The 12,070-nt window shown below is 41.9% G+C and overlaps 1 protein-coding gene across 1 annotated transcript in view; it reads right to left on the reverse strand.

Moving 5' to 3' along the window:
* Positions 1-472: 472 nt before the first annotated feature.
* The window catches only part of IL1RAPL1 (interleukin 1 receptor accessory protein like 1), a gene marked incomplete at its 5' end in the record, with an annotated part of 33,061 nt that continues 21,463 nt past the window's right edge, over positions 473-12,070 (reverse strand). Inside the window, 2 exons of the mRNA XM_057411838.1 lie at positions 473-1,989; positions 3,274-3,444. Coding sequence (XP_057267821.1) covers positions 1,271-1,989; positions 3,274-3,444 — 890 coding nt within the window. The remainder of the gene's footprint in view (positions 1,990-3,273; positions 3,445-12,070) is intronic.

Raw genomic sequence — 12,070 nt, forward strand, 5'->3', positions numbered from 1 at the left:
AAAACAATTATATTTGTTGATATTCATGTCATTTTTTTCCTGCCTGAGTTCTCACTAAAATTATTTTGAAATTAAGAAAGTCTTAATTTTTGTTACAAGCTAAAACCAAATGAAAGAAGATTTCTTAATCCTGAATATATGATTTTAAAGCAAATAATACAGGGGTTTTTAAACATTAAAATACAAGGGGACTCTGTAATCCACAGCAAAATAATGTTTTGCTCTTACTTTTTTAGAAAATAACACTTTCTATAATACAAAGTGACAAACCATCTACAACACTGCCTTTTATTCCCCTTTGGTTTGGAAGCCATCACTATAAATATCAGCAAGATATTGCACTTCTGTGCCTATTGCCTCACTTTTCTTATTTGCCTTACAATCGTAAATGGTCTTATTTGCAGGATTTTGAAAGGGGGGGGAAGAAAAATGCTTAAAAATAAAATCCACAACCACATTAATACTTTTCCAGGAAGTGTTAAAAATAGGGTTTGCTTTTATATTTATAAAAGGGATACAATCAACTCATTCTGAAAATAATAATTAAAAAAAAAACAAACAAACCCAAGAAAGCAAAAACCAAACCATCTCTAGTTTCTACAGACTCTGTAGTGACTACTGTGAAGCAACCGATAGAGATTGGGTATATTCTGTTGTTTGACAGGTATCTACTAAGTTACATGTTAGATGATCAGACTGCAGTGTTACCCCGAATGAGGGTCATTGTAAGGGCAGGGAAGGAGCAGTGCACATTACAGGAGTAGAAATGAAGCTGGAGATCTCAGTGAAGGACGGGGTCCTTCTAAGAACAAATATTCTCTGAAAGAGGTGAACTGCAGCAGGCATGGCCTTCAGAAATCAGGCTAGATAGGCCAACAAAATGGATGGTGCTTCTGATATCAACATAACTTTGTCCAAGCATTCCCAAGAGAGGTTAAAAACAAACAAACAGGAAGTCTAAAACTATACTAATGAAGCAAAAAATTTTCCTATCTATACATTAGTCTCTTCATTTAAAAAAATGTAAATATACAAATTCCAATGACATATAAAACAAAGTTGAAAATGCAAATGGAAAGAGACATGGGTAAAACAGGAAGACTGATGCTACAAAGAAATTGCAAAAACCGTATGTACAAGACCCTGTTTTTCCTCGTATGTTAATTGATTGTAATGCATGTTTAACAGCAGCAGTTGAGGATGTAGTTCCAGGCACCGGACTGCAGACTCAGCTCCTACTCAAGGTTGTTGACAGCCCCTTGCATTTCGGTCACCAAATAACACTTGATATACTGGTCTCCCGTGGCAAGAGGGGCAGTATCGCACTGTTTGTGTGAGCCTCTTCTGGATTCTGCTCCCTGTTAGTTTTTGTCTGCGGCCGCTGCCCATTTATAAGTGTCATAGGGATGTTGCAGTAGGTATGCTGGTTACCTATTGAGGTAAGTGGCAGGGTGCCGGTAGGAGGTACATCGTATTCATAGCTTCGATAATAGTGTTTCTGGCGCATCTGTGAATGATATGTGTTATGAAAGGTGGAGCGCAGGTCTGGATGGGCAGTGGCAAGAGCAGTGGAGGTGGCAGCAGCCATGGAAATTGCAGAGACTGTCTGCAGTTCCCCAAAGGGCCCCTGCTCACTAACATCTAAAACCTGCTCGTGTGTGATGGGTTCAATCCTCTTAAAAGGCATTTCGTACTGTAAACGTTTCCAGAACTTGGAATTCAACTTGTTGCATTTTGGTCCATGCCATTTAATGACAGTGAGGAGCTTGATGGTATGTTTTAGGGCCTCAACCTCCTGGTAGTTCATAACTCCTCGCAGTTCACTGCATTCAATCAGTATCACTTTGATTTCACCCGTGACTAACATATTTCGAAGCCTCGTTTCCAGTTCAAAGATGCTCCAGCCTCTTCTTACCACATAATTTGGAGTCATAACGATGATCAGTCGCTTGCTTTGGTCTACACATCTTGCCACGTCTTCAATGTAGGCTACAAAATAAAACAATTGCTGAAAAAACAGTCTAGAAAACTCTGCTCCCATGGGCTTGGGAGAAACAGCAGAGGCAAATCCCTGCTCCCAGAAGAGCTGACATACTCAGATTTACCAGACTGGCTTGGCAGGACATGGTCCTGGGCAACCTGCTCTGGAGGCTCAGCTTGAGTACAGGGCTAGACAAGATGACCGCGAGAGATCCCTCCCTACCTCAACTATTCCACAATACTGTGAAACATGTATTCCTGCATGCACTATATGTTAGGAGTGCTTGCTCATGAGCCATGGTTTCATATCAATAACTGTGTCTTTATTAGAACAAACATGCCCACCATCATCCTTTCCTTTAAAAAGGCAAAGTCACCCAGGTAGCCAGCAGAGCAGCAACTGTGTGCTTGAGGAGCTCAGTCTCAAACCAAAATTATATGCTAAGATATACTGTAGCCTTACATTCTTCTTTCTTTTCATGCTTACACTACACACATTCACAAAACCAGTGTGGTCTCCTGCAAATCAATGTTCAGTTTGCTATAGATATAAAAAATATTCATGCAGTTATTTTCTGTTGTGCTTTGCCTATACCAAGCGTCCTTTCTTTTTGTTAGTTAAAGATACTGATCTCAGTAGCTGTCTATATGGTTAAACTGAAGTTAAATGAAGAATATACATCAATATACAAAAAAATTACTGTACGTATATTCTAACATGTGAAAGAAACATAAAAAAAGATTTACTTGAACCAGCTGGAATGAATTCTGGTTTTCAGTCTCTGAGAATGTTCCAGTACCTCAACTACACATTTATCTGCACTGGACACTCACAGAATTCACTGCTTTGCTCTGGTGTAGATGTAATACTTAACCCTTATTTTAGTCCAAACATAACTTTTTCCTTCCTGTCTGAATTTCCGTAACAAACAGAACCATGGAAATCTTTCCAGGTAAGATGTCTGTATTCATTCCTAGATATGCAAGGTCTCAAAAAATTTGTGAAAAAATGTTAATTTAATTCATTTCTTTTAATCATGCATGGCCTTTCTGCACTATCTCACCTTCAGTCAACATAATACAAAACCACAATCTTCTTATCTGGGAAATACATATTAAGTATGCTTGGTAGCTTATTTTCACCATTCTGTAAGATAAGGGAGGAAAGATGACATTCTGAAGATATAGAATAGAAAGTATATAGAAAGTAGATATAGAAATGATACTAAACCAACCAGTGCAATCACTGCATTTGCTGTTTAGGGAACACACAAGAATAAAGACATTACTTACTTCCTGTGGGAATCAAATCTCTGTCTGGTATGAACAACTTATATCCATAATGCTTTTCAAGCATATCTGGTAGGATCTCAAGAGCAAATCTTTCTTCTTCTCCAGTTTCTTGATTCCACTGGTCAGGATCCACTTTGGTATAAGATAGATATGCATCGTAGTCTTTGTTGTCTAAGGAAAGAGTGGAAGCAAGTAAGTTGGCTTATTCATTATTCTTGCAGATTTCCTAGGCAATTGCCCAGGAATTACTTCTAGAATTTCCCAGGAATAGTAAACTGTTTAGATAAAATGGCAATCTTTCACCCAGTATGAATCTATTCACCTTTCCTGTTCCACATGGTAGAGGTAATCCTTATTTACACAGATGCATGGGAGAAGGCATCCATATCCATAGACTGAAGCCAGTTTATGTATAAATATTTGTGTAAGGCTCTGTATGGAGGAAATCCACTCTACTGTGAGTGACACCTTGTGAGCATAAAGGAAAAAAGTCACTGAGAATAATTTCAATTCTTCTCTAGCTTTAAAAGGGAAAAGTATGGCAATACCTAAGCTAATGTGCAGTTGTCTCTGTTGCATAGTAAAACCATTTCAGTCTTGCCAGATTTTTACTATAGATTTAAGGGCTGAGGCTGAAATGTTCTAAGAGTATGTGTAGGTTTACTTGTAAAACTCACTGGCTTTCCCAGTCTGAAATTATTGCCAAGCATAAACCTTTGCTGCATCAGCTCCTGATAATGGAGTTTTAATCTCTTGAATTCTGTGTGCTTAAATTTGCAAATTTAATGTTGCATTAATGTACATTTTGTAAACACATTAACAGTGTGTTATTTCATTTCAATATGAGAAATAAATGTGCCTGTTTCTTAAATGTGTTTGGTGTGCCTACTTGAAAGACTGGCTCAAAAGAGCCATCATTAATTTTCATTAGGGGGTCAATAATGCCAAGTGCTCTGGAACTAATTCAGTGGAATAAGAGGTCATGTTTTGACGTGTTGTGAAGAAAGCAGGAAAAAAATCAATGGCAAGAGTAATGAAACGTTAACATCCTTCTAACTCTCTTGACAACATTATGCACAAGCTATCAAGAGTATCAATTGCTTGTAAAAGAGACCCGACTGAATACTCTGCATACTGTGTGTCACAAGCAACATTATATTCAGTCAATGTTGACTTTATTTTGTGAGCCACTCCTTTCCTCATTTTACACCTGTTTGTATTCTGTATTATTTAGAAAAGCCTGCCAAGTGTGTGAAAGAGTATAAGCGAAATCAATGGTAATAATCTTGGTCAGTCCACTCTTCTTTCCAAGGAATCATGCATACTGTGCTCATTAACATTTGAAGATGATAAAATTAGAATTGATTATACTGTTACTATTTCCAAGCTTTCCAAACCCATGAAATGACCGTGGGCTCATTCGCTCCCCTGCATGCTTTTTGTGTGATACTATTTGTTGGATTGTTGTATCCACAGAAAAACAAACACAAAACCAACAACAACAACAACAAAGAAAAATAAGAAAAAAGAGAAGCACCGCCTTCTATGGCTCACTCTTTTCACTATTTTTCTTCAGAGTGTATGTGAAACAATCCTTAACAACAGACAAGCATCTAATGCCTTTAAATAACACTGAACGGATCAAGCATGAGATTACATAGCAGTTTTTTGTTTCTGCAGTAGGACACTGTTAAGCCAGCTACTGAGTTAACACACAGAGAGGTCAAGTGGGAAAAGTATGACAACTGACAAAATGAAGATCAGGTAATGCCATCTTCTGCTGTCACCTTAGCAGTGGTCATAACCATACCATGTGCTTGAAAGCAGTGCTGCTCTGTTGAAAATCTTTGAGTAAAGATGAGAACATATCACTTCTTGAAGGGATAAATAATAAGAAAAAATGCAGTATTCAAAATGTTTTAAAGGCTCAGAGTATTGCCTGCTAAGATTGTTTACAAATCCTTACTTAGAGGGAAAATTATTATTGCTATGCCATTGTTTTCTTGCTTATATAAATATCACACTAACCCATTTATTTGACATATACATTTTTCATACCGTGGAGGCAGACAATGCAATATCCTCTATTGTAGAGAACATTTATTACTCCTCTAGTTCCCTAGTTTTAATAGCATTTGAAGGGAAAGAATGACCAGGATCTAGGCTACATCTCACTCACCGGGGGCGGAGCCAGCAGGCTCAGCGGCAGCTGTGAGCGGTTAAAAACCTGCCCAGGGAGCGCAGCGAACAGAGCGGGCCGAGGCAGCTTGCGCGGGCAGGCGAGTGGGGGTGACCGCCTGGTGAAGAGGACTCGGCTGGAGCGCAGGAGGAGGAAGGACTGCTTGCTTGTGCAAAGAGACGTAGATGGACTGATCGACCACATAGAGCATGGTCACCACTCGATCAAAACCTGTAGTTAGGAATAACGTGGGTACCCAGACTGAGCCTTCCTGCGGACATGTGGCTGTGCAGGTCTCTGGCTGCAGTGAATGCCTGAGCCTGGCACTTGTATCAGAGAGCCAGTGACACCACTTGTGTGCGCTGTCAGCAAGTAGATGACCTGCTAAAGCAGGTGGTTGAACTGAGGGAGGACCTAGAAAGGTTGAGACCTATCAGAGAGTGTGCAAGTGAAATAGAGTGGTGGAGCCACAGCCTAAGGCAGGGGCAGAAGGAAGTGGTTGAACAAGTGATAGATCCCCTTCCCTCCTACCCTCAGATAGAAGGAGTAAACTTAAGGGACAAGGAAGTATGGAGGGAGGTCCCTCCTTGGAGAGGTAAGTGAAAATCCTCACAATCCCTTCCTTCCTCCCAGTAACAGGTATGAGGTCTTGGAACTACAGGGCCAGGTAAATGGAGATGGAGGGGTAGATCCATCTAGTGAGTCACCTAGGGCTTGTCATTCACCCCCATGCCTTAGAACTTCTTCAACTAAGAAGAAGAGTAATTGTGGTGGGTGACTCCCTTCTGAGGGGAACAGAAGGGCCCATTTGTTGACCTGATCCATCCCACAGGGAAGTCTGCTGCCTACCTGGGGCTTGGATTGGAGATGTTAAAAGGAAACTCTCTGATCTGGTGCAGCCCTCTGACTACTATCCACTGCTGGTTTTTCAGGTTGGCAGTGATGAAATTATTACAAGGAGGGCAAGGGCAATGAAGAGAGACTTCAGGGCACTGGGACAGCTGGTTAGAGGGTCTGGAGGGCAAGTGGTGTTTGCCTCCATACCTGTTGCAAGCAAAGGTGAAGAGATAAATAGGAAGAGACTGCAGCTCAATATATGGCTATGGGACTGGTGCCAAAGGCATGGGTTTGGGTTTTTCAGTCATAGGCTGCTATATGAGACACCTGGTTTGCTGGTGGCAGGTGGGATACATCAGTCCCAGAGGGGGAGAAGGTTTCTGGGGCAGGAGTTAGCAGGGCTCATTGACAGGGCTTTAAACTAGGTAGGAAGGGGGAAGGGGAGATAACTGGGCCTGTTGGGGACAAGCCCAAGAGAAACATGCTAGGGCTTGAAGAATGGCAGACTAGGGAGAACTCTCAATCTATTGTTTCATTTGATGGAAGGGGTAGTTGTTTAAACCCTGTCCTGCAGGGGAAAAAGGGTATCTGGGCAAGGGTTAGTAGAGCTCACTCACAGAGCTTTAGGTTAGATTCGAAATGCGAGGGGGTTGTAGCTGGGTTTGAACTAGTGGGGCAGTGTTCTAGTATTAATGAAGACCAGAAGGCCTCCCGCCTTCCAAGGGTGCCACTAGTGTGCTCTGCTCGCTCCCTGAAATGGCTGTACACCAATGCACGCAGCATGGGGAATAAACAGGAGGAGTTAGAAGTCTGTGTGCGGTCTAATGGTTATGACCTAGTGGCAATTACAGAGACATGGTGGGACAGCTCACATGACTGGAATGTGGTTATGGATGGCTATGTCCTTTTTAGGAAAGATAGATCAGCAAAGCGAGGTGGTGGAGTTGCTCTTTATGTGAAAGAGCAACTAGAATGTATTGAGTTCTGTCCAGGGACAGGTGAAGACCAAGTGGAAAGTCTGTGGGTGTGAATTAAGGGACAGGCTGGTACGGGTGGCACAGTTGTGGGGGTCTATTACAGACCTCCTGATCAGGACGAAGGAGTTGATGAGGCTTTCTACAGGCAATTGAAAGCAGCCTCATGACTACATGCCTTGGTCCTTATGGGGGATTTTAACTACCCCGATATTTGCTGGAAGACTTACACAGCCAATTGTTCACAGTCTAGGAGGTTCCTCCAGTGCCTTGATGATAACTTCTTAATGCAAATGGTGGACGAACCAACTAGGAGAGGAGCGCTGCTGGATCTGGTACTCAGCTACAAGGAGGGTCTGGTTGAAGTAGTGATGGTCAATGGCAGCCTGGGCTGCAGTGACCATGAGATGGTGGAGTTTAGGATCTTGTGTGGGAGGAATAGAATACATAGCAAGGCCACATTTCTGGATTTCCGAAGGGCAAACTTTGGCCTCTTCAATCAATTGCTAAGGGAAGTATCATGGCAAAGGGTACTAGGTGGTAAAGGGGCTCAAGATAGTTGGTCAGCATTCAAGGACCACTTCTTCAGAGCTCAGGATCAGAGTGTCCCAGTGAGTAGGAAGTCAAGTAGGGGAGCCAGGAGACCAGCATGGTTAAACAAGGAACTGCTGGGCAAACTCATACGGAAAAAGAGAATCTATGGATTATGGAAGGAGGGGCTGGCCACTTGGGAGGAATCTAGGACAGCTGTTAGAGGATGTAGGGAAGCAATTAGGACAGCTAAGGCCTCCTTGGAACTTAATCTTGCAAGTCGGGTTAAGGACAGTAGAAAGGGCTTCTTCAAATACATAGTGAATAAAACTAACACAAGAAGCAGTATAGGTCCACTGCTGAACGAGGTGGGTGCCCTGGAGACAGAGGATATAAAGAAGGCAGAGGTGTTGAATGCCTTCTTTGCCTCTGTCTTTACTCCTGCAGACTCTCCCCAGGGGACCCAGATTCCTATAGCCCCAGAAGGAGTCAGGATAAAGGAGGAGTTTGCTTTGGTAGATGAGGATTGGGTTAGGAATCAGTTAAGTAATCTGGACATCTATAAATCGATGGGTCCAGATGGAATAAGGAGCTGGCGGAGGTCATTGCTGAGGCACTCTCCATCATCTTTGGTAAGTCGTGGGAAACAGGTGAGGTGCCTGAGGATTGGAGGATGGCAAATGTCACGCCGGTCTATAAGAAGGGAAAGGAGAACTTGGGTAATTGTAGACCAGTCAGCCTTACCTCCATCCCTGGAAAGGTGATGGAACAACTTATTCTTGACACCATCTCTAGGCATATCAAGGATGAGGGGGTCGTTAAGAGCAGCCAACATGGCTTTACCAAGGGGAAGTCATGTTTGACCAACCTTATAGCCTTCTATGAGCAAGTAACTAGGTGGATGGATGATGGTAGAGCGGTAGATGTGTTTTTTCTTGATTTCAGTAAGGCATTTGATACTGACTCCCACAGCATCCTCATAGATAAGCTAAGGAAGTGTGGGCTTGATGATCAGGTAGTGAGGTGGATCAAGAACTGGTTGGAAGGAAGAAGGCAGGGAGTTGTGGTCAATGGGGCAGAATCTAGCTGGAGGTCTGTGACTAGTGGATTCCCTCAGGGGTTGGTGCTGGGACCAGTGCTGTTTAATATTTTCATCAACAACGTGGATGAGGGAACTGAATGTACCCTCAGCAAGTTTGCTGATGATACTAAACTGGGAGGAGTGGCTGACACACCAGAAGGCTGTGTTGCCATTCAGCGAGACCTGGACAGGCTGGAGAGTTGGGTAGAGAGGAACTTGATGAAATTCAACAAGGGCAAGTGTAGAGTCTTGCATCTGGGGAAGAACAACCCCATGTACCAGTACAGGTTGGGGGCTGACCTGCTGGAGAGCAGTGAAGGGGAAAGGGGCCTGGGGGTCCTGGTGGATAGGAGGATGACCATGAGCCAGCAATGTGCCCTTGTGGCCAAGAAGGCCAATGGCATCCTAAGGTGCATTAGAAAGGGTGTGGTTAGTAGGTCAAGAGAGGTTCTCCTCCCCCTCTACTCTGCCTTGGTGAGGCCGCATCTGGAGTATTGTGTCCAGTTCTGGGCCCCTCAGTTTAAGAAGGACAGGGAATTGCTTGAAAGAGTCCAGCGCAGAGCTACAGAGATGATTAAGGGAATGGAACATCTCTGTTATGAGGAGAGGCTGAGGGAGCTGGGACTCTTTAGCTTGGAGGAGACTGAGGGGTGACCTCATCAATGTTTACAAATATGTAAAGAGTGAGTGTCAGGATGATGGAGCTAGGTTTTTTTCAGTGATGTCCAGTGATAGGACAAGGGGCAGTGGGTGTAAACTGGAGCATAGGAGGTTCCATGTGAACATCAGGAAAAATTTCTTTACTGTGAGAGTGACAGAGCACTGGAACAGGTTGCCCAGGGGGGTTGTGGAGTCTCCTACGTTGGAGATATTCAAGGCCTGCCTGGACAAGTTCCTGTGTGATGTACTCTAGGTTACCCTGCTCTTGCAGGGGGGGTTGGACTAGATGATCTTGTGAGGTCCCTTCCAACCCTTAGGATTCTGTGGTTCTGTGATCTGCACAGATGTCTTCAGGCAATCATGAATTTATTCAAACAGCAAGATGGGTAGTCTGGTTTGGGAAACTGCCAGCTGCATTAGCACAGTGGTTTACCTGAGTTATTATACTCCCTATCTGTCAGGGTCATTTTAACTTTTTTTCATTAAAAGTAAAAAGATCAGTTTAAAGCAGAATCACCTTATATGGTAATTTTGTAATCTGATGGGCTGGTGTACTGGCATAAGCAGACAATTTGGAAACTGTGAAATGCCTGGGATACACAGGGGATGCTTACGTATGCCTTTTCTTTACTTCTATGATATTTATATATTAGCCTGCTTTTAGTTAATTAAAATTATTTGAGTTACATAGCCAGCTCTGTGAAACATTTTAAGAACTACCTCAGGTTCTTAGTTAAATGGTCCCACCTACTCCTGCTTGTAATGGGTGGGACTTATACCTACCTTCTAAAGAACTTTTCTTTTTTTTTTTTTTTTAATGTGCTGTCCCAATGGACTGAGAGGGAGACATAGGAGACTGCAGACATCCAGATCTTATGGCTGAGTCAAACTCTGGGAACTGGGGCTCACATCTTACCAGTCTTTTAGCCATGTCACATGGAAGCAGAAGGCTCTCTGCTTTCCTCACAACCCCTTTGCTCTTGGGATATTTTCCATGTGAGCATTCTTTTAAGCAATGCATCCAGGAGTTCGTAGACTAATTATATAATTATGTAGTATGATAATTACAGATTTGGCTGCTTGGTAAGTTCAGATCCTGGACAGATCTAATATTCAGTGTCAGGAAGAAAAGGCAAAACTCCAAAGCAAAGCTTTTCTTTATAAAATGATAATTTCCTTATTTCCCTTCATCAGCAAACAATTATGTCCTCTATCCAAGAATTATCAGAATGAAACTGTGATTGATTGTTGCTTGCACTCTGGCTTTACATATAGATTATGCCATTTCAAAGATTTGTTTTATTCAAGCTCCTGTGCCTTAGCAATAAACTGGAATATAGTTACTCACTGTTTCCTCCCACACTTAGGAAGAAAAATACCTGCTAATAACCAAACACAGGGTTGTTGATCATTTCTTCTGAAACCTTTTTTTTCTTTCCCAAGGAGACTGAAAGTATTTATCTATGTATACTTTTGTACCTGAAAGTACTCTTATTTCCTTAACCATTTCAGATTTCTTTATTTAGGAACATATCAGGACAAGTTGATCTTGCTTTGACTCCAGGTATGCTGCAGAGCTGTATTATGTAATGGCTGCCCTTTAATTTAGTGAACAGAGATGAATGTGACATAGAATATCATGCAATAGCAATACTTTGAAATATTTTGGTGTAATAAGTTTCCTTTTCCCATTATTTGTAAATGGACAAATAATCATCTTCTGTTATATGGTTTGTTTTCTGCTACCCACAGGTACTATACTATACTAGGATGGAGCTCTTCAACTCAACAGTCTCCATTTCTGTGAAATATTTTTGTATCCATTAATTGAAAATATGGAAACAAAACCTAAAGCAGACCTTGCATGGCCAAATTCAACCAGACTTGATGCAAAAAAAATTGTTATTGTACTGCAGACAACCATGAGAGCATATGGAATTCTGGATTAGCTTATCATAATGGGGTCAAATACAGTCTGTGCTCAAGTTTTGGATGCATTCAGTCCAAAAATGTTTCACAGACCCCCAAACCACTGTTACAGCAAGACTTTTTGGTCAAAACAGACTGTGAGGTACAAACTTTGGTATATCATTTTAACCATTTAATGGAGTTGAAAGTGAAGACACTGAGTAATATCAGCCACAGGTCTGACAAAATTGTTAGGATCAATCTTAGGGGTAAACATTGAGGGTGAACTCCCAGCTTCATTAGTAACACACAGAAACATTACTTCATTTAGTGGCCCAGTGTTTTAACCAAAACATCTGCTGCATCACTTCAACATGCATTCTTTAATGTTGTCCATTCAATTTGGAACTCATCCAAATATAGAATACGTTATCATACACCCTGTAACTTTCCAGTGTTAATCCAGAAGAAGAAATACAAACTTCTAGGAGATGAAGTTGCAAATGCTGCTTGTTATTCAAAGGTTGTGCTCAGCAGCAGTCACTTAAAGGCTTATTGTAATCAAAAAATGAAACCCAAACTCTATATGCACCCATTTTGTTACAAGCAAATGTTGGGTAAGCAAAT

Source organism: Pezoporus wallicus, unplaced genomic scaffold (genome assembly GCF_028554395.1).
Source record: "Pezoporus wallicus isolate ANWC-B61680 ecotype Strahan unplaced genomic scaffold, APGP_CSIRO_Pwel_v1 contig_1438, whole genome shotgun sequence".
In the NCBI taxonomy this organism is placed as follows: Eukaryota; Metazoa; Chordata; class Aves; order Psittaciformes; family Psittacidae; genus Pezoporus; species Pezoporus wallicus.